The following is a 24,279-nucleotide window of genomic DNA, read 5'->3' as shown; positions in this document are numbered from 1 at the left end:
AGAAGCCTATCCTGCCTCCATCTAACAACTGCACTATTTTCTCCATTAGCTCATCCCCCACAGCTATTACCCTTTGTATAACTTGACCCTCCCTCCTAGATTGTAAGCTCTAACGAGCAGGGCCCTCTGATTCCTCCTGTATTGAATTGAATTGTATTGTACTTGTACTGTCTGCCCTAATGTTGTAAAGCGCTGCGTAAACTGTCGGCGCTATATAAATCCTGTATAATAATAATAATAATAATAATTGGAAGATGTTATAGTTTATGTTTTTCACTGTGCATGCTTTGGTTCAGATTTAAGTAACGCAACTCTTTATGCTAAAACTGTAATATCACTGTGTTAAGAATATCTCATGGTTGAGTTGCTGCTTTAATTGATTTTTATTTCATGTATGTATTCACATTTTGAGCGCAGTTTCTTCAAGATTTTTCTGAATTATATCCAAAAACTAAAAAGTGAAGTTTTGGCTGGATTTAAACTTTAAGCTCTCTTGCTCAAAAATAAACATCCTTAAACATCATTTGATATTACCAGGAACTATACCATGTACAGTCTTAGACCCAGTTATTAAGTTCTACTATGAAAATTTCCAGTACATTACTAAGACACAGATATATATGATTAACAATGTTATCCAGCTGACTTCCAAAATTGGTTGGGTTATGCCTTTGATTTTTGCTTCACCAGCAGAAAAGACAGAGGCTTTATAGGCAGAGGTGTGAGCAATACACTCATCAGAATCCTTCTTACAGAGCTCTTGAATGATGAAAGTGTGACTGGTTTGCTTTCCCTTGCTGATTTCATGATCATTTGTGGAGTATTTCTTTTTCTTTCTGTACCTGAAGCAGAGAGTTAGTATTTGGGTCAGGTTCAAACTGCAAAATTTGAAAATGTTAAGAGATGTTCAGTATTAAGCTTAAATTTAGAAATCCTGATATTAAAATTCCTTTGTGTTGTGTATTATTCAGGGCTATGTGCATATTAAAAGTTTTAGATCACCATAGCATCTAATTGAGTTATGTATGTTAGTGTGTTCTGAAATCTTTCCTGGAGGACTTAAGTCTTAGAAAGCCACTGTAGGCATAATATATAAGAATAAAGTCTTATCAACCAAATAAATTCCAGCCCTCATCCAAGTAGGGAAAAAAAGCAAACACTGCATACCTTTTCTACCCTTAAAAATACGTCTATATCAACTTGTTTAAAGTTTACATTTCCCATGTTCTATCCCTTTAAAAACACTGCAAGTACCAAAAAATGGACCGATGATCCTTCTAGTGTCCTAACTTTCTGCTGTGGGCTGGCAGTGCTGCCTGTACTGCACTGAGCATTGTGAGCTACAGTATATTTGAGACCTGCTGAGCTGGACTATAGATCCCCTCCTCTGTCTGTTCCTATCCACATGAATACACTGATTTTTCGCCAGCAAAACAATGCTGCTGCCTTGCCTCCAATTAGCCAGCCCATGCACTTTGTAAAGGGAAAGGGTTCCTGTGAGATATAGTTCTGGGGGGCGTGCCTAAATAAATAGTGCATTCTGCTGATCCCTCCTCCTAGCAGCTAGTTTTGCAAGCCTGGTGATGACTGACTGATAATTTCAGAGGCCGTAATAAAAACAGTTTTTACAAACCGTAGAACAAAATGCAGTGACAGTTACCACCCATTTAGATCCCCCCATCACTTCTAAGAAGTGGAAGGTGTTTTTCTTTTACTGATAGGGTGAAGTTATCAATAGGTATGTGCTAATCATTGCACAATTTGTATACCCAGACATTATCATAATTGTTTTATCAAGGGTAAGTCTATCGACCATGCTCAATAGGTTTACAGAGACTCCACCAACTTGCATATTTTGGAAATCAACCTAAATCTTTGGATAGCCTGATCTTGGCTGTACCTCTGACCGCTCTCTATTGAATATACAGGTACTTGTTGCAGGTCAGTGATATGCTAAGTGGTGAGGCAAAGATAAGGAATGTGCATCTTTAAAAGCAAGTCGGCAAAGGCAACTTCAGTTGGCTAACATGATTGGTCGCTGTGAAAAACATTCTGCTTCCAATGTTTTAAAATTGAATGGTTGATTATAAAGTGAGTCTACCCAGGAGATGCTGGCTGAGTAAAAAATCTTCTGGTCTTCGTGTTGGAACTCATGAGCACTTTGGATGAGCTCCCTCATGAAGTTCCTGATTCTGGCCATTTTATTAGATATATCACCTTTAATTCTAAGTTAAGTGCATCATGCTCTTCATGCATGTGTCTTTTTGTATTCCTCTAAAAAAATCAGGTACACAGTATTTGATCTAAATTTTTGTAGTATAGGTGCACATCAGTGCCAAGAATACCCAACGGTTTTTGATTAAAAAAAAAAAGAATACCCAATGGTGCCCAAAGGAGTCTAGCTATTGGATCCCTCTCAAGGAGCTAACCAGAATGGACATATGGTTTGTCAGTATTCTTTTGGCAGTAAAAGGTAAGTTAAAAATTCTCTCTTTTCTTAATTTTGGACTAAGTGATGAAAGGTTTCAATTGTTGTATGTATCCCCACTGGGGAGCTTTCCCTCTATTTCCTGTCTTACAGATATTATGAGAAATTAAATGAAATTTCCTTAAAGTGAGGAGAAATCCCATAGCTTTGCAGAAATTCATAACCTTATCTGCTTATATTTGATGAAACAAAAGTATAACACACAGCTGATTAAATAACAACCTTTATTAAAAATCTGTGTATCACATATCAATATAATTTTTAAGAACTCTGGCATGAATCATTGGCTAGTATAATAAATTAGTCACTCCAGCAAAACTATGTAATAATTTGTTTGTTGAAATCAGATTTCTAAAAATGTGAACATCCTGTCCTGTTTGTCACTACAGATGTAATTTTGCAAAAGATATGTGGTATATATGTGTGTGATATATTTACTAAGCTATAGGTGTTTTTTTTCCAGTAAATGTTAGTTACATTACGATAACCTTACAAAAGTGTTAAGTTCACAGTCTTATAAATTTTGCAGTCCTATTTTTTTTTATATGAAGTAGTTATTTAATTACTACAAACCTCATTTCTTTTTATTTTGTAGGCAAAATGACTGTGTCTTTTTAAATGGCGTTTTCTTTTGTCTTCCAAAGACACTTTAAAGAACTCTATAGTTCCCACCGGCAAGAAGTTGATGGTAGTTTAATGAGCAAAGGGGTATATCTACTAAAGGCATATCCACTGTGCACTGCAAGTGCACTTGGAAGTGCAGTCGCCGTAGACCTGAGACGAAGATCTGAAATAAGGGGAATCTCTGCTGATTTCTATCATCCAATCATGTGCAAACAAAAATGCTGTTTTTTTATTTTCCTTGCAAGCCCCCCTCAGATCTACAGCGACTGCACTCCCAAGTGCACTTGTAGTGTAAAGTGGATTTGCCTTTAGTAAAACAACCACATAGTCTTTCTGCTAATTTAAGTGCATTGACTTTTACACGCAAAGTACTCCAAAATCTGATCTTTGTGATAACTTTAGTGAGCTTCAAAAATAGATAGTAAAAATGCACACATAGCATAGGAGAATGAAAATACCTAATGCATTATTTTTTTGTGAACTGGCCACACTGGTCTAGGAAGTTATCTTTAAGCCTAAACTATGAATTACATGTAATTGTGGAATGTAGCGTGACATTAAATAATAAAAAAAAATATTGGGAAGTGCACAAATTTGAAATAAAATAAAGGATTTATTTTAACCTAAATTAACCTATGGCTAGACCAAACAATAGAAACAACATGTGAACATAAATGCATGCACCATATAGTGCCAAGGATGCACTGCTCATTTACACTTATGTTCATCCACAAGGCCTACTTAGCCATACAAACTGAAAATAAGGACTTTCTTAAGTGTATGTATTTGCATGAACATGGCCCCTGCCAGAATCCACATGAAATTGCCTAGAGTTGGCAACAGGGTGTTAAGGCCAAACTCTACATATAAGTTAGGTTAGGAGTATGCCTATTCCATTAAAGTGGCTTCTAGAAAATTAAATTGGTGTGTTTAGTCTTTCTTTAAAAAGATTTTCAACTTTTAGACAAGACGTGGGAAAGGTTGTCCACATGACCCCCTCCATTAGTAACTGGATGGGATCTACCTCTTTAGAACCACCAACATGTGATCCATGTTTAAAAAAAATGTAGCCTGCTGATTCTTTTGTTATTGGGTGTCAAGTCATAAAATGTGGTACATACTAGCAAACGTCCATGGTGGCATAGCCACAGAAACCCGTCTGTCCATTGGAAGATCCCTGAGGGCTAGTTTCAGGAAAGTTATGGCAACACACACAAAACATAAACACTTTAATCGAATGAGTGCTCCAAAAAATTCTAACACTATATTTTTTCTTCATTATAGGCTACCCACCAGGTTAGAGTAGGCTCTGGATATCCGGTAACTTCTACTTCCAGAGTCACTGGAGAGCCTTCCTTAACAGTGACATTAGACAGGTGCTTGGTGAACCCAGGGCTCTGACCTGCTGGGCTTACATTTCTGTGCTTTTCTGAAACACTTTTATTCGCCTCTTGGGTAACTGTATGCCTCTGGCAGGTCTTGGCAGTGTCTGATTGAAACATGAGACCAGAGAATTCATCTGGGGTAGCATGCAGCCTATCTTTAGCTTTAGCAGTATTATCAGAGGCATGCGATTGTTCTGTTTTTTCCGTGCTCTCATAAACAGAACGGCGCTGCAAATGATTCTCATGCACTTTGTTCATCAGGTGGTAGCTGGGTTTTGCTTTTGCAGGTGAAGTACTTAGGGAATAGCGTGTTTCATTGACTACTGTCGAGTGGTGGGAAATAGGAGATTCTGTTTTATATCCAACAGTGGGAGAACAGAACCTCTCATTATAATTGGAAGTCTTTTCTCTCCTGTGACTCGACAAGTCAGTGTAAGCAACAGGTGTTAGCCTTTCTGAACCATCCACCAGCCTCTTGCCGCTGGCATTTATTTGCATTTGCAAGCTGTATGAGCTGACATGCATGTTATGGGAGCTGTAACAATTCTGCTCATCCTGCTCTGTCTCAGACTGGGGCAGGTTGGATTCAGGAGTTTCAGCAAGCGGAGGCAAGGAGATGTCATCAGGGGATATGCACTCATATTCATCACCAGATAAAGCTTCTTCTGCTAGCAAGTCAGGCTGTAATTCTGCATTTGCAAGTATACTACCATCTCTGGCAGACAAAAGAGGATCTGTAGTTTCCCCATGTTCTCCGCTTATGGAATTTTCGGGAACTTTCTGTGGTTCCTTTGAGGAAAAACAGAGGCATAAAATTTACAAGAATGTAACTAAGGCTGGGCATAAATGGGCAGTTTGCATTCTGGGAATTATAAGGCATTTGCCCATGCTTCAAGAGTTCTGCATGCCACAGAGCATTCCGTGCAACTTCGTTGACCAGAGATACATTGCCTCTTTTCAGTGAAAGGAGGGAAGGATTGGCCCAGTCATTCAGGTTTTCTAGCAAAGCGGAAAAGCATTTTAAGTAGTAACTATGTGTCCAGAAACCCTTTGTTTGGCTACACTAGAGTTCCCAAAATAGTCTAATTCTCACCTGAGCAATGTATTTGGCCCATGAATCGAGGCCAGGGTTGAGCTGTTTTGGGGCACCATATATTAGCATATATAGTATCTCACAAAAGTGAGTACACCCCTCACATTTTTGTAAATATTTTATTATATCTTTTCATGTCACAACACTGAAGAAATGACATTTTCCTAAAGTAGTGAGTGTACAGCTTGTGTACAATTTGCTGCCCCCTCAAAATGGCTCAATACACAGCCATTAATGTCTAAACTGCTGGCAACAAAAGTGAGTACACCCCTAAATGAAAATTTCCAAATTGGGCCTAATTAGCCATTTTCCCTACCTGGTGTCCTGTGACTCATTAGTATTAGTGTTAGGTGTGAATGGGGAGCGGGTGTGTTAATTGTGGTGTTATCGCTCTCACTCTCTCATATTGGTCACTGGAAGTACAACATGGCATCTCATGGCAAAGAACTATCTGAGGATATGAAAAAAATAATTGTTGCTCTACATAACGATGGCCTAGGCTATAAGACGATTGGCAAGACCCAGAAACTGAGCTGCAGGACAGTGGCCAAGACCATACAGCGGTTTAACAGGACAGGTTCCACTCAGAACAGGCCTCGTCATGGTCGACCAAAGTAGTTGAGTGTACATGCTCAGCGTCATATCCAGAGGTTGTCTTTGGGAAATAGGCATTTGAGTGCTGCCAGCATTTCTGCAGAGGTTTAAGAGGTGGGGGGTCAGCCTGTCAGTGCTCAGACCATACGCCGCACACTGCATCAAATTGGTCTGCATGGTTGTCATCCCAGAAGGAAGCCTCTTCTAAAGTTGATGCACAAGAAAGCCCGTAAACAGTTTGCTGAAGACAAGCAGACTAAGGACATGGATTACTGGAACCATGTCCTGTGGTCTGATGAGACCAAAATAAACTTATTTGGTTCAGATGGTGTCAAGCATGTGTGGCGGCAACCAGATGAGGAATACAAAGACAAGCGTGTCTTGCCTACAGTCAAGCATGGTGGTGGGAGTGTCATGGTCTGGGGCTGCATGAGTGCTAACGGCAGTGGGGAGCTACATTTTTTTGAGGGAACCATGAATGCAAACATGTACTATGACATACTGAAGCAGAGCATGATCCCCTCCCTGCAGAGACTGGGCTGCAGGGCAGTATTCCAATATGATAACGACCCTAAACACACCTCCAAGATGACCACTGCCTTGCTGAAGAAGCTGAGGGTAAATGTGATGGATTGGCCAAGCATGTCTCCATCCCCAAATGGAAGGTAGAGGAGCACAAGACCTCTAACATCGCCAGCTCTGTGATGTCATTGTGGAGGAGTGGAAGAGGACTCCAGTGGCAACCTATGAAGCTCTGGTGAACTCCATGCCCAAGAGGGTTAAGGCAGTGCTGGAAAATAATGGTGGCCACACAAAATATTGACACTTTGGGCCCAATTTGGACATTTTCTTCAGTGTTTACAAAAAAAGATATAATAAAATATTTACAAAAATGTGAGGGGTATACTCACTTTTTGTGAGATACTGTATGCTCTGTTTTCAATGTTTTGTAACAGTTTTATGTTTATTTTAGTGGATCTTGCCACCTACCTTTTTGTATCTATTTCTTGTATCTGTTAAAATCAATAGTTATTATTGCTCACGGTCCCTGTTAATTAAATTGGTTAAACAGCATTCTACTTCTAATCTAGGCCATAAACTTAAAGCTCCAGGCAGAATTATTGGACACTAATTAATGCAGGTATAATGAATGCATCTTTGATTGTATTTTTATTTTTTTTTATTAAACAGTGTAAATAACTGAAGTTGACTTGGTGTCTGCCACCTGTAGTTTACTGTACAGTCTGTGCAGCAAAACTAACAAGGGGAGGGAAAAGCAACACATAAACCACTTAGGTGTTCTGCAATGCAAAGAGCATACTGAAAGAAATATAGAGAGCAGAGCAACAAAAACCTGAGCTCATCAGTGTGCTGCTTCTCTTTCACTGTCCAGTGGAGATTAGACCTGTAAGTAAAAATGAACCCGCAGCAGAGAAGGTTTAGGTCCCCTCCACTGCTTGGCAGGACTGTGCTGTTTTGCACAGCTGTGTAAATCTCAGGACTAATTGCACATAAATACAATTTATTTGATATATAATCCATGTATGTATTTAACTTCTGTATTAGCTGCTTGCCTTAGGTAAGCTTTAAAGTGATTCTGAATTGCCCCAACCAATGGTAAAATAACTTAAACATACCTCCAGCTTCTCTTCTAGCTCCTTTAAGTAGACACATAAATCATCCACAGAGTTGATGGCTTCCTTGTGTTTTACTAATATCTTCTCAATATACTTCATACCATCATCCGCTCCTGTAAATATATACAAAGTCCTTATCATTTTCGTCTCCTCCTCAAATCACAGTAATGGCACTCACTCAACTTACAGTCACCTCCTTCTCCAGGAAGCCCATACCTCTGGTCTCTCCTCCTGTACCCATGTATACAGTGCTTGACAACAATGTGCAAATAAGCAATAGAGTAGAGTGTGAGTGTGTGACTATAAAGTATATATATATGTGTATCTGCATGATTCTGGAAAAAATGAGAACCACAATTTTTTTTGTTAAGATAAAAGATCACAATTCTCTGCGCAACATCATCTCTCACATTATACAAAAAAAATGGGCTAACTTTATTGTTTATTTTTTTTTTATTCATTGAAGTGTATTTTTTACCAAAAAATTGTGTTTGAAAGACCGCTGCGTGAATACAGTGTGACATAAAATATTGCAAGGACCGCCATTTTATTCTCTAGGGTCTCTACTCAATAAATATAATGTTTGGGGGTCCTAAGTAATTTTCTAGCAGAAAATACAGATTTTAACTTGTAAGCAACAAGTGTCAGAAAAAGGCTTATGCCCCGTACACACGGTCGGACATTGATCGGACATTCCGACAACAAAATCCATGGATTTTTTACGACGGATGTTGGCTCAAACTTGTCTTGCATACACACGGTCACACAAAGTTGTCGGAAAATCCGATCATTCTGAACGCGGTGACGTAAAACATGTACGTCGGGACTATAAACGGGGCAGTAGCCAATAGCTTTCATCTCTTTATTTATTCTGAGCATGTGTGGCACTTTGTGCGTCGGATTTGTGTACACACGATCGGAAATTCCGACAACGGATTTTGTTGTCGGAAAATTTTATAGCCTGCTCTCAAACTTTGTGTGTCGGAAAATCCGATGGAAAATGTGTGATGGAGCCCACACACGGTCGGAATTTCCGACAACAAGGTCCTATCACACATTTTCCGTCGGAAAATCCGACCGTGTGTACGGGGCATTAGTCTGTAAGTGGTTAAACTGACCTCATTTACAGACTGAAGTTTATCCCTTTGATCTAAAAGAACTAAATGTTACAATGTTTCCTTTTATCTCTCAGCACGAGCAATGTTGATAAACATTTGCCAGATGGCTGTTTTAATTTTGACAGCAGTGAGTGAGCAGAGAATGGCAGCTGTTTCAGGGTCTTGGCAATCTTCTTAGAGCCTGGGCCATCCTTATGTAGAGCAACAATTCTTTTTTTCAGATCCTCAGAGAGTTCTTTGCCATGAGGTGCCATGTTGAACTTCCAGTGACCAGTATGAGAGAGTGAGAGCTATAACAGCAAATGTAACACACTTGCTCCCGATTTACACCTAAGATCTTGTAACACTAATGAGTCACATGACACCGGGGAGGAAATTTGGCCCAATTTGGACCTTTTCACTTAGGGGTGTACTCACTTTTGTTGCCAGCGGTTTAGACATTAATGGCATTAATGGCTGTGTGTTGAGTTATTTTGAAGTGACAGCAAATTTACACTGTTATAGAAGCTGTACACTCACTACTTTACATTGTAGCAAAGTGTAATTTCTTCAGTAATGTCACATGAAAAGATATAAGAACATTTTTACAAAAATGTGAGGGGTGTACTCACTTTTGTAAGATACAAGAGAGAGAGAGAGAGAGAGAGAGAGAGAGAGAGAGAGAGAGAGAGAGCGAGAGAGAGAGAGTATATAGTCCAACTTTAGATTTACAGTATATATTAAAATAGTAACCAGGGCTGCTTTTAATTGGTGAGTAACACTTGTGCTCACGTACTTGCCAATACCTTTGCGATGCGATTTGCAGTAGTAGCCCCAATAATATTCTTAGGATTTGCACCATTATTGGTCAGATTTGAAATTGTCCCTATGTTCCCTCCTATCATTGCACTGTGATAGGGGCCACTTAGCAGTCTCTGCGTAGTACCTTACAGAAACGGTTCTCAACCCTGTCCTCAAGTCCCCCCAACAGGCCATGTTTTGGGAATTTCTTTGAGCCCATACAAAATGAATGGGCTCAAATCGCACTGCAAAGAATCACATGCGATTTGAACAGGAATGCAGTGCGATTCCTGTCCGAATCACTTGCAGTTACCCGCACCGCTCCTGTGTGAACCCAGGCTGAAGTCACTACAACAAGCCTGGGTTCACACAGGAACAGTGGGGGAAACCATATGTAATTAATTGCAGTGTGATTTCAGCTCTTTTTCTTTTCATTTTCTATGGGCTCAAATCGCACCGCAAAAGTATCGGTTTCAGGTGTCAGTGCATTTGCACAAGTACGAGTACTCGTGCAAACGCTTAGTATCGGCACCAATACCAGTACCGGAGCAACCTTAATCAGGACATTTATGAAGATCTAGCTAAACTGGTGTGGCAAGCCCACAAGGCTATTCTTAAATATTTAGACCCCAGGAAGTATAAAATGCTTACCATAAATGTGTTTCGCAATGTTGATCGCCTGCTGTATTCTATCTTCCTGATGTGGTAGTGTGGGATCTACAAACTTGTTAAACTGCTTCAAAAGCACCTCTACTGCTTCCTTGGTTTTACATTCTGCAGAGTATCGCCCCACTCGCACAACTGTTGCACAGGCTTCTTCACACCAAAACTGGCTCTTTTGTTATTAAAAATAAACAAATAATACATTTTGTTAGAGTTTATTGCTAGTTTGTCTGAATTAGAATGTACACTGAATAGTAGTATTTAGTTATAGATGGACACTAGTGAGATGAATCGCCCCCAGCTTCTTTCATCTCTTAAGCTCCATGTACACTGGACATTAAAATAACGTTATAAAAACGCCAGTAGCTTTGCAGTGAGTCTTTCAAAGTTTTTTAACGTTTTTGCAATAGTGTTTATTAGCGTTTTAGTGTTTTTCCGCGTTAGCGTTTATTTGGCCTTTTTTTTTTCCAATGGATCAAAAACATTAAAAAAACGCTGGTGAGCCATGTTTTTGAGCGTTTACTGACGTTTATCAGCGTTTAGTAATAACACACTTAAATCTGTCCAAACAAGTCTAGTAGACATCCCGGGTATGATAACGTTTGAAAAACGAAATTATAAATTATAATATAATAAATAACTATAAATAATTATAAAAAATAATAATATAATAATAATAAAATTAATTTCCCCACAATTCACTATCGCTCAATTCTGCAAGTGTTCTAATTTACTATCGCTGTTTTCTAGCTGGTCTAAAGCCACTTTTGATGTAAAGGGACACTTTTTGGTTGCTATGGACAATCTCAAGTTTCCAGGAAGAAAGAACAGTATACATAATATAAAAGTGCATGCAGGGCACTGGACAGAGCACTAGGGACAAAAGGGATGTGAATTGATTTGATACAGTAATGTAATCTGTAAGATTACAGTGTACTGTATGTCTTATGTTTTTTTGTACTTTTTGAAGTTGCCGCCGGGCTCCACCCCCATGCGTCGCGACGCTCGTAGGGAACGGAGCCCGGAACACAGAGCATCAGGCGGATGATCCGGTGGGGGACACAGCGGGGGGGACATCCCAGGATCCTGGTGATAAGGTAAGTAACCTGGACCAGGATTCTGCAATGCAATCCCAAGTGTGGCTAGGGGTTATCGCTAATGGTACTGAAATTTAATCCTGAGCCACACTCTGGAATACCACCAGGAGGGTTTAGAGGTATAAGAGGCTTGTAGGCAGGTGCAGTCTGTTTTATCCCTGCAGTCATGGGAAACATGGTACCTCTATGGTTACCCAGGGTCACTGTGGAAGAATTCCAGTTGGATGCTGTCGCCCCATGTGACTCTAGTGGCCATCTTGGGTCAGACAGGGCCTATTTTCAGGACCTGTCTCCCGGGTTTGGCACGCTTTATGCACGTGGGTAGCATAGGGACAAGTACACTGTTTGCTAGGGTCAGCACTACTGATAGGGAAAAGCTCCTGAAGAGGAATGAAAGCATAAGGTCACAACTCTTCTGAATACCTTCCCGGCTGGGCACGAGGTGGCAAGGCCGCATTCTGCCCCTCTGAACAGATTCTGTCAGCCCGGCTGAAATCTGCTCTTGTCATGTTGCTGGAAACAGTGAGTGCACCCGGTTGGGTAGTCCGCCCACCGGCTTAGTTGTGAACTGTTGCTGCATTTTTTTAATACAAGTTTTATACTGCATATGATTGTGTGACTTATTGCATCATCATGCTGCACCCACCAACAGGCTGATCACTGCTGGACAAGTCAAAACACTAGCATGATATATCAGTTTGTGGTGGCCTACCTCTTTAAACATTACAGAAACATCAAAACATGCCACACTCCTCACCTCCTCCATTATGTGTTGTAGGTCTTCAGCCATTTCAAGGTAGACTTTGTAATCTTGTACCACACTATTAAATTCACTAACATGTTTCTGCAGTTCACAAATCGCCTCACAAATATTATCAGTTTTCTGGGGATCCATGCCTATTTTCTTTTCTAAACTATCTATTTTCTTCTTTAAAGCCTGCAAATACATAACAAATTCATGAGCATCAACTGCCAGTGTGAAAAAATATTTTTGCACATCATTATTAATATCTGATAGGGTTTTATCTCTAATAAAAGTGCATTAAAAGCCAAATTAAAAATAATACCAAGTATTGGCAAATTTAAAATACAAGTCTTTAAAAATATCTATGGTTTTCTGAAGAGTCTTGAGGGTTTGTAAAAAATGCCAAAAATGAGCCCTTGGCACATATTCTGATGTTCGCTTATTGTCTCCTGGCTCCGGCTGTATGAAAACACGGCACACTTGTACATGCTGTAGAAGTCGTTTAGTGAGGAATAGCAAAGCTGAGCATCAGATAATGTGCTGTAATGGATCTAAAAGCTTACATTCTATAGTTAACTAGTGAGTGGTATTATTTTACCTGCTTTATGTCTTTTTTATCAGTGGCTGTCACTTCAGATGTCACAATTTATTGATAGATAGGGAACAGATTTGTTGGCCTGTAACAGCAAAGACTTAAGGCAGCTCTGTCTACTGGAAATGACATTCTGTTAATGGGGGCAATAAACGGCTTACTTAAACCCCTTTTGATGATCCAATTGGATATGTGAGTGGATTGGGTCATATAGGGCTACCATAGGATGCAATAGCGAAAATTGTACATGTTGGGACTACTCTATCACTGAGATTTTGCAGTATATCTGAACATCTGCACAAACCTTCCCTCTTCTCATTGCAGAGGGAAGGAAATTTTAAAAACAATTACTGCTTCCTCTAAATGGAAAAAGCATATTACACACTAGTACCGTATGGGTTCTAATTTACTAAAGGGATAGAGACTGGTTATTTAGCAAAGTGAATAAGTGAACAACCTCATCTATATAGGTTAATCAACCCCATAGTCCCCATATAGCAACTCTGTAAATGGCAATTTCCGTAATCATCATAGGTTTAGCCTTGTGCCATTTCCAGATCTGTCAGATTTGTAAAAGTGGACTTCATTGCATAATAAGCTTGGTGCATAATGAGAATTATTATTATATAGGATTTATATAGCGCCAACAGTTTGCGCAGCGCTTTACAACATAAGGGCAGACAGTACAGTTACAATACAATTCAATACAGGAGGAATCAGAGGGCCCTGCTCGTTAGAGCTTACAATTAATTCACAAGCTTGAGCTTTTCAAAATGTAAGCTACGCGACTGGATCTTTGGAATCTGGCTACACATATTACACTCTAAACATGTGCAATTTGTTTCATTCCGAATATTCGTAAATTTGAATATTCCAAAATTGGTAAATTCAAAAATTCGTAAATCCTTAAGTTCGGAAATTAAAAAATAAGGAAATTCGAAAATCTGAAATAATAACTAACTATTAAATTATAGGTATTGGAATTTCCTTTCAAATTTGGCTGTTAGCGAACGTAACTAATACGAATTTATCCTAAGTTACGAATTATCCGAAATAACAAATGCCGTATCTTTAAACGAATGGAAGGTAATGAAATAATAATAATAAAAAACAATAATAATAAAAACTTTTTATTATTATTTATTATTAATTTGTTCCGTTCCATTTGTTTAGATGCAGCATTTGTTATTTCGAATAATTTGTAACTTTGAATAAATTCGTATTCATTACGTTCACTAACAGCCAGTTTTGGAAGGAAATTCCAATACCTATAATTTATTAGTTAGTTATTATTAGTTAGTTAGTTGTGCTTTCAAATTTTTGGATTTTTGTTCTTTTGAGTTTTCGGATTTTCCAATTTACGCATTTTCGAATTTACGAATTGCGATCATATTGAATGACTCGAAAAACGAAAGAAAAAAAAGAACGAATGAAACGAAAACAAATGAATTTTTTGGCAGTGCACATGTCTATTACACTCTGCTCCAGTTTATAATCTCCTTTAGGTTTACTTAAACAATCCATGTATTTTATATTGTATAGTCCTCAACTGCCAAATCTAATGCTGATCACAAAAGCTAAAGTGGTTCTTAAGCAAAAGTTTCATTCACACCAATGTGATTTGTCATGCCATTTGACAGTTCAAAGTCACATGGCAAGTCACACCCTACTTTTGACAATGGAAACAGGTAAATTGTTGTGACTCAAGTCGCAGCAACTTTGAAAAAGGTTCCTGTACTACTTTTCATTTTATTGCAACTTGCATTGACTTCTGTTAGAAGTTGTAAGCTGCAATGAAATCGCCCCAACACTTACCTGACACCACCTCCAGTGCTTCCCCCGCCGGCAGCCCCACTCTCCTCTCTTCTTGCCTTTAGCCATTGACACCTGCTGCTGTCAAATCCTGTGAGGAGGGAGTAGGAGATGGAGCTGAGCAGCACTATGTGTATGTACATGGACAAAAATGTGGCCCTGGACTTCATCCAGACCGGCCCAGGGCATAACACATCAGGGCACAGCACATCAGGGCACAGCACATCAGGGCACGGTACATCAGGGCACAGCACATCAGGCCACATCAGGGCACAGGGCACAGCACATCAGGCCACATCAGGGCACAGGGCACAGCACATCAGGGTACAGAGCCCAGCACATCAGGGCACAAGGCACATCAGGGCACAACACATCAGGGTACAGCACATCAGGGTACAGCACACCAGGCCACATCAGGGTACAGGGCACAGCACATCAGGGTACAGAGCCCAGTACATCAGCGTACAGGGCACAACATATCAGGGTACAAAGCCCAGTAGATCAGGGTACAGCACATCAGGGCACAGGTCACAGTACATCAGGGCACAGCACATCAGTGTACAGAGCCCAGCACATCAGCTAATAGGTCACAACACGTCAGGGCACAGTACATCAGGGTACATCGCATCAGGGTACAGGACATAGCACATCAGGGCACTGAACATCAGGGCACACGACATTGAGGCACAGCACACCGGGGCACAGGACATCAGGGCACATCAGGGCACGGGGCACATCAGGGTACAGGACATCAGGGCAAAGCACATCGGGGCACAAGGCACATCAGGGCATAGGACATCGGGGCACAGCAAATCAGGGCACAGGGCACATCAGGGCACATAGCACATCAGGGCACATTGGGGCACATCAGAGCACATAGCACATCAGGGCACGTGGCACATCAGGGCATGGGGCACATCAGGGCACATCGGGGCACATAGCACATCAGGGCACATGGCACATCAGGGAATGGCACATCAGGGCACGGGGTACATCAGGGCATGGGGCACATCAGGCCACATGGCACATCAGGGCATGGGGCACATCAGGGCACGGGGCACATCAGGGCACATCAGGGCACATGATGGGGCACATGGCACATTATGGGGCACATCGGGGCACAGCACATCAGGGCATGGGGCACATCAGGGCACGGGGCACATCAGGGCACATAACACATCAGGGCATGGGGCACATCAGGGCATGGGGCACATCAGGGCACAGGGCACATCAGGGCACATAGCACATCAGGGCACATGGCACATCAGGGCACGGGGCACATCAGTGCACATTATGGCACATCAGGGCACATGATGGGGCACATGGCACATTATGGGGCACATCTGGGCACAGCACATCAGGGCACGGGGCACATCAGGGCACATAGCACATCGGGGCACGGGGCACATCAGGGCATGGGGCAAATCAGGGCATGGGGCACATCAGGCCACATGGTACATCAGGGCACAGGGCACATAGCACATCAGGGCACATGGAACATCAGGGCACGGGGCACATGGCACATCAGGGCTCGGGGCACATCAGGGCACATGGGGCACATGGCACATCAGGGCACATGATGGGGCACATTATGGGGCACATCAGGGCACATAGCACATCAGGGCATGGGGCACATCAGGTCACATGGCACATTAGGGCACGGGGCACATCAGGCCACATTATGGCACATCAGGGTACATGATGGGGCACATCAGGGCACATTATGGGGCACATCAGGGCACACAGCACATCAGGGCACGGGGCACATCAGGGCACATTATAGCACATCAGGACACATGATGGGGCACATGGCACATTATGGGGCACATCGGGGCACAGCACATCAGGGGACAGGACACATCAGGGCACATAGTACATCAGGGTAAGGGGCACATCAGGGCATGGGGCACATCAGGCCACATGGTACATCAGGGCACAGGGCACATAGCACATCAGGGCACATAGAACATTAGGGCATGGGGCACATGGCACATCAGCGCTTGGGGCACATCAGGGCACATGGGGCACATGGCACATCAGGGCACGGGGCACATCAGGGCACGGGGCACATCAGGGCACGGGGCACATCAGGCCACATGGCACATTAGGGCACGGGGCACATCAGGGCACATTATGGCACATCAGAGCACATGATGGGGCACATCAGGGCACATTATGGGGCACATCATAGCACATAGCACATTAGGGCACATCAGGCTACATGGCACATTAGGGCACGGGGCACATCAGGGCACAGGGCACATCAGGGCTCGGGGCACATCAGGGCACATTATGGCACATCAGGGCACATGATGGGGCACATCGGGGCACATAGCACATGATGGGGCACATAGCACATCAGGGCACATCATGGGGCACATGGCACATTAGAGCACGGGGCACATTATGTGGCACATCAAAAGGGTACATTGTGGGGCACATGGCACATTATGGGATCTTACTAGCCAGCCTGCAGAGTAGCGCAGGGAGCTTCTGTAGTAATAAGTTCTCTCTCTCGTGTCATCACACTGTTCCCTGGCGGCCCCTCCTCTCTTCTCGTCTATACCAGATGATCTTACAAGCCAATTGGTATAGACGATAAGAGAGGAGGGGCTGCCGGGGAACAGCGTGATGACACGAGAGAGAGAACTTATTACTACAGAAGCTCCCTGCGCTACTCTGCATGCTGGCTAATCTCGATCTACCCGCAGGCGCCAGCTGTTGGCGGTTGACGGGTAGATTGCCGCACACTGCAGATGCGGCTGAAAGTGAAGCTGGCCCACACTGAGCCATCAGCCCACTGGAAATCTCCTGGTAGTCCCGATGGCCAGTCCATCCCTGGTTTAGGGCCACACTGTGCAAAGCCATTGCATAGAGCAGGTAAGTATAACATGTTTATTATTTTAATTAAAAATTCTCTCCAGCTTTCTGTGATCACTTACATTGGTAACATCTGTTGCTAACAATCATTTGGCAAGAATGATTTTGCCTCCTATTGAAAAATTTATTCTTCTGATATTGTCCCCTTTATGGTCACAAGAAAGTAGATATCAGATGACAAAATACATTTATTCCCATATTCACACTTAACAGTAGACAGCTGCAATTTGTTTTGGTCCGAATTCAAATTTGGACAAATTTTTGGTTATGAAATAGTATCGAATTGTAACGAACTTTGTTTAATTTCATTACAATTTATTTTGTTTATTTGTTTTCTAACAAATTCCAACTTTTCAGAACAATTAGAATTTGGATCGGTGGAAAAACTATCGACCGATTTGAATTCTGTGTGAAGAAATAGCTGGTTGCCGCCCGCGTCCTTAACAATCATGAGTCATCATCTGTCAGCGGGCTTCCCCACTGACAGATGAATGTAAAGAAAAGAATGCCGGCGTTTCCCGGCAATGAAAAAATGTGGTATGGATTTTAAGGGGAATCCCACTCCAAAATTTAGAAAAAACAGTGTAGGGTCCCCCCAAAATCCATACCAGACCTTTATCTGAGCATGCAGCCAGGCAGGTCAGGAAAGAGGAGGGGACAAGCAAGCGCCCCCCCTTCTGAACCATACCAGGCCACATGCCCTCAACATGGGGGGGTGGGTGCTTTGGGGCGGGGGTCTCTATCCGGGTAAGCGGGCAGAGGGCTTATCAGAATCTGGGGCCACCTTTAACAAGGGGGGCTCCCAGATCCCACCCCCCCCATGTAAATGGTATTGGTTACATGGTACCCCTAACCCAGTGATGGCGAACCTTGGCACCCCAGATGTTTTTGAAATATATTTCCCATGATGCTCAACTACACTGCAGAGTGCATGAGCATCATGGGAAATGTAGTTCCAAAACATCTGGGGTGCCAAGGTTCGCCATCACTGCCCTAACCATTCACCAAAAAACTGTCAAAAAGTAATAACTACAAGAAACAGTTTTTGACAAGTCCTTTATTAAAAAATTTAAAAATGTGTCCCTCGATGTATATCCATCGTCAATCATGACGCCCGCTGGACACAAAAAATAGAAAAAAAAATAGTGTCCCTCGAAATAAAAAAATAAAAAAATAGTGTCCCTCGAAATAAAATAAAAATAAAAATGTCTCCTGCTGTATGCCTCCTCTGCGCTTTGACAGTTCTTATATAGGCAAAGGGCAGGGACACCCGGCTATGTCACCCAGTGGCACTGCCCCCTTCTGACGGCATGTGATGCATTTCAAACATAGGGATTTGACTTCTTCCTGCGGGATGCTCATATGACAGGTACAAGGATATTCAAACTGTATTTGAACCTGCCGCAGGGGATAAAACCACATAGAGTGGAAATATATTGCCACCTCCCAAAGAGCCCCAGCAGATGGATAGGACCGCCATACCCGGACCAGCGAAGCTACTGGGGTCGCCAAACAGGATTCACTGAAATTCCATCGTGATTCAGTAATTTGGATACATCTGAATCTCCGAATAACAAAAAATGTGTTTGAATTTTGATTTGTAACAAAAGGAATCGCACATGTCCAGGGCTAAAAAGCTTTGCCACAGAGAGATGTATTGGATTTTCTCTTTCAATGTTTTGGCCCCTGGAGGGTTAAATGAGGATTTTGAAATCAGTGCCATACTTTAGAACTTCATTCACCATTACATCCTCATTTTCATATGTATGCCCATTATAACGTGCCCATATTCCCCTTAGGTATGTCCTCCATTGGCCAATTGTATTCTGTTTTTCCTATAGGATGTGTACATGTGTGTGTGTATGCGTGTGTGCATAATGATTAATCCAATGGACGTTTGTGTGTGCCTTTTTTTTTTCATCTATGCGTTTTTTTACATCTATGCGTTTTTTTTGCATCTATGTGTTTTTTTTCATCTATGTATTTTTTGCATCTATGCGTTTTTTTGCATTTATGCGTTTTGTTTTGTTTTTTTTCATCTATGCGTTTTTTTTGCATCTATGCGTTTTTTTTTGTTTGCGTTTGTGGTTGTTTCTTGTGCGCGCATGCATGTATACCTATGTAGTTTATTCTGTTTGTTATCCCCAAATATTGATTCAGTGATCGTCTTTTAAACGATTAATTTTTAGTGGCATCTGCTATTGAGGAGCCTCAATTCACCATCAGAAATAGATTGCCCAGGGGGGATTTACTGGGAGCTGGTATATGTGCTGGTGTTAATCAAAACAGGAAACTGTGGCTAGCAGAGAAGCAATCAGTCAAAACTGAGCCAAGGACCACTGCCACTGGTTGACATCATCATAAATCAGCAACCATGCAGTGAAGCTCCCAGGGCGCCCTGGTAAATCTAATGGTAACAATACCCACTTTGATTTTTTTTTATTTTTTTTACCCAAAGTTTGATTGGATCAAAACAATCATATCTGCAAACAATCAAATAGCTGTAACTTCCCTTCCTGTTGATTTAGACTCATTTGGATTTGATCAAACTGAATCAATTGGCTGAGGAGAAATACTGTCAATCATATCATCAGTTGGAGATATATTGTTCATTAATACAGTCGCATTTCGACCAATCCAATTGTGACATTACATGGTGGAAACAAGGTGTGATCAATAATTTCCAATTGTTCTTTAGATCGATATCCTCTTCCCCGCGTGTGGTATATCAATCAAATGGGTTGTCGACTACAGATCGATTATTCCGTTTGGAAGAGATTGATCAGGAAAGAAGTCAAAGCATGCATGGCCACCATAAAGGAGGTTGTACAATCAGATGGTACAATTTGTGATGAGTGTCAGTGATTACTGAGGCAATGTGTAAAGCGCAGGAACCCATAGCAACCAGTCAGGATCATATTGCTTCAAAACTATATTGTGCTAATAGTGAAATCTGGTTGCTATAGGTTAAAATTCTCTATCATCACTGCTTTAACACAATTTATCTAGGCCTAGTCATCTGTTGCTTATGTTAGAGATGTATACCCTGTGTGTCAGGACCCTGAATGGACTCATATTTTGTCCCCTCAAAAAACAGATATTAGAAATCTCTGGGAAGCCCTGTTTGTGCTACCGGGGACAATGAAAAAAGCCACCTGGATCTCCAAAAACCAGTGCACACATGTAGGGCTCAAATGAGGCTCTCTTGCTTAGTCCTGAGATGGACAATGAACTATGGGCTATGGGATGTGTAGTGTGAATAGAGCAGTGCACTTGACTGCTACTAAGATGTGCTGCTTGTTCCAAACAAATGGAAGTGAGGGCGGAACAGGAAAGATTTGGGAGCTCACGAAGGGCACTACAAGGAGGCAGAAAAACACAGTAAGAAACGATTCCATGAAAAATAAATTACAGAGCCTTTAGTGCAGGCAACCTCAGCCCTCCAGCTGTGGTGAAACTACAAATCCCATCATGCCTCTGCCTCTAGGAGTCATGCCTGTGATTGTGAGGGCCTTGCAATGTCTCATGGGACTTGTTTCAAAACAGCTGGAGGGCTGAGGTTGCCTAACCCTGGGTTAGTGGATGTGTAGGGATTATTTTTTGGAGAATCAGGATATTGTTTACCCTAGGTTTACATAAAATACACCTTTTTCAAAACGCGGCCCGCAGGGAAATTGCATAGTCAGTTTCACCATGTGATTCCCCTGCAGTTCCCGCATCAACAAATGCGTTGCGTGTTTCACTGCGGGCGGTTGCAGTTACAGAATCGATGTGAATCCCGCACCCACAGCCACACGCATAGGTTTGAACCAAGCCTTAGGGGTTGATTTATTAAAGGCAAATAGACTGTGCACTTTACAAAGTGCAGTTGCTCCAGAGCTTAATGAAAAAGCAGAAACTCTGCTGACTTCCATCATCCAATCATGTGTGAGCAAAAATGCAGTTTTTTTTAATTTTCCTTGCATGTGATTGGGTATTCTTTGCATTCTTTAAAGTGAAGCTTTTCCTCATTTACTAAGCTCTTGAGCAACTACACTTGCAGTCTATTTGCCTTAAATAAACCAACCCCTTAAGCCCCATACACACTATGAGATTTTCTGCTGATTTTTGTCTTCAGATTTCCCAAAACCATGTAGTGCAAGGGCCTTTCTGATTGCATACAGATTGAAACTCCTAAGGTTTGACCTTATATTATATGGTTTTGGTAAATTTGAAGGAAAAAATCAGCAGAAAATCTGATAGTGTGTATGGGGCTTTAGTGTCACTTTGATTTCCCATATGCTTTTGACTATTGCAGGAAGTTATAACCCTACAAAAGCAGAGCACAAAAATTCAATGTATGCAGTATATTTACTGAATATTTACTGAGTATGCCCAGCTAGGAGTGACATTATTATGTGCATTTTCATGATTACATTGTTATGCTTGATAGATAATTGGTATAATGTTCCCAGTACATTTTATGACACATAATATTCTTTTTTCTAGACCGCAGGGCTTTAACAAGAAAACATTTTCATTTATATCTTAAAATGTTATTTGCATCATTAAACTCACAAATGTGTAATTATATTGAAAAAATTAGCACAATTTTGGCAGCTGTTTCACAGCACTTACCTGAAGTCTTTCAGCATACATTTCAACTTGCTGTAGCTGATTCTTAATTACTTTCGGATTCCTTCCTTTATCGGCTTTTTTTGTGTAGTTGAATTTTAGGTTGTTAAACTTTTTCTTCAGATCCTTAAATGATTCTTTTAGCTGAATGATTAGAGACATTTAAAAAAAAAGTAGTTTTACATTTATTCACACTTTTCTTCACCGACAGTATATTTAATTTACATGTAATTTGTTCCGTTAATCCTGATAATTATGATTTTGCATCACGCTCGGCTCTGTAGTTGTTCATTTTTTAACCCTGGAGAACTCCTTTTGACATAATGCTACAGTTTAAGCACATTATTTAAATTTTCCATAGACTGGCATCTGTCATTGAGTTCAAAGAGAGAAGACAGGCCTTACATCACTATATATATATATATATATATATATATATATATATATATATATATATATATATATATATATATATATATACATATATATATATATATATATATATATATATATATATATATATATATATATATATATATTATATATATATATATATATATATATATATATATATGGCACATATTAATGGCACTGAACAAAACGGAACTGTTTCGATTTATGGGCAGAGAAAATATTGCAAGGAAAATCACAGACCCAGAACAATATGCAGTAAGTAAAATAAAATAAAATTAAAAATGGAATTCTTTATCTGGGTTCTAGGTTAGTGTATCAAAAAGCATGGAAACAAAGCATCAGCATGACCGGCACAGAACCATCATTTTCAGAAAGAGAGGTCAGAAGTGGCAATGCACTTATGTCTCTCATAACAAGTACATTTGAAATATTAGCAGATATTTTGATTGAAAGTCTCAATGGTATGGGGGCACCTGAGCCAAGCTGCAGCTCTGTATGTCCATTCAGACATGGAACTGCCGTGCGGCCCTGCCCCCCCTCTCCTAATTGGCTAACTGACTTTGATTGACAGCAGCGGGAGCCACTGGCGCAGCTGCTGTGTCTCAGACAATCAGGAGGGAGAGTCCCAGGTGGCGGAGGGACTGGTGCACATCGCTGGATAGAGATGGGGCTCAGGTAAGTATTAGGGGGTGCTGGGGCGGCTGCTGTACACAACTTCTGCTGCCTTTACAACTTCTTTAAAGTGATTGTAAATAAAGGATTTTGGACAATGGTTTTGCAAAGAGCAGACTCAATCCTCCTCTTCTGGGGTCCCACGCAAAAGCTTCTGGCTCCTCCCCTCTTCTTAGGGCCCCCATAGTAAGCCACTTGCTATGAGGTCACTAATATGGGCTCAATCCCGAGCTGAGTTCTTGGTGTCCATTGACACACACAGTGTGGCTTGGCCCTGCCCCTGTTTTCTTCCCACAGGCTGGGATTGACAGCAGCAGGAGCCAATGGCTCCCGCCGCTGCCTCCATGTCCAGTAAGGAGGGAGAGAGAGGAGAGAGTCGGCGCTCTCGGACACTGTACTAGATCAAGATGAGGCTCAGGTAAGTATAAGGGTGGGCTGGGGAGAAGGGGGGTGGGGTGAACGCAGAAGGATTTTTACCTTAATCCAGAGAATGCATTTAAATGATAATAAAGGCTTTTTTTTCCTTTTTTTTTTAAATAACAAACATGTTATACTTACCTGTCCTTTGACTCAGCCAATGAGAAGGGAAATACACCAGAAAGCCGCAGTGGGGCTCAGGTAAGTATTGGGGGGGCTCCTGCACAGATAAGGTTTTTGCATGAAGGTAATCAACCTTGAGACTTTAAAACCACTTTAAAATGGAGGTTCGCCCACCCCTGCAAAAATTAAATGCCAGCAGCTACACATACTGCAGCTGCTGGCTTTTAACAATAGGACACTTACCTGTCCTGAAGTCCAGCGATGTTGGCACCGCAGCTGATGTTTCCATCAGCTGTCGGGCGCTGCCATCGCAATTGCTGGTAGGGGCACCCGGTAGGGAAGCATTATGGCTTCACGCCGGGTACCTACTGTGCATGCGCGAGGCTCCGCTGCGCTCTCCTAATGGTCCAGCGGCGGGGGAAGGAGGAGGGAGGAAGAGAGAGCCGAGCTGCTGACATATCGCGCCAGGGCCAGATCTCCCAGAAGTGGGGACAGGATACCTGTCAAAGACAGGTATCCGCTCCCCCTTCC

General features: G+C 41.7%; 1 protein-coding gene across 1 annotated transcript in view; it reads right to left on the bottom strand.

Moving 5' to 3' along the window:
* Positions 1–580: 580 nt before the first annotated feature.
* CCDC141 (coiled-coil domain containing 141) overlaps positions 581–24,279 on the bottom strand; it is a gene marked incomplete in the record, with an annotated part of 261,745 nt that continues 238,046 nt past the window's right edge. Inside the window, 6 exon segments of the mRNA XM_073633762.1 lie at positions 581–842; positions 4,406–5,286; positions 7,822–7,934; positions 10,371–10,554; positions 12,237–12,416; positions 22,126–22,266. Of these exon segments, the coding sequence (XP_073489863.1) occupies positions 581–842; positions 4,406–5,286; positions 7,822–7,934; positions 10,371–10,554; positions 12,237–12,416; positions 22,126–22,266 (1,761 nt within the window).

This window comes from Aquarana catesbeiana, linkage group LG06, assembly GCF_042186555.1.
Source record: "Aquarana catesbeiana isolate 2022-GZ linkage group LG06, ASM4218655v1, whole genome shotgun sequence".
NCBI lineage: Eukaryota > Metazoa > Chordata > Amphibia > Anura > Ranidae > Aquarana > Aquarana catesbeiana.
This window is presented reverse-complemented; position numbering and strand designations above follow the sequence as displayed.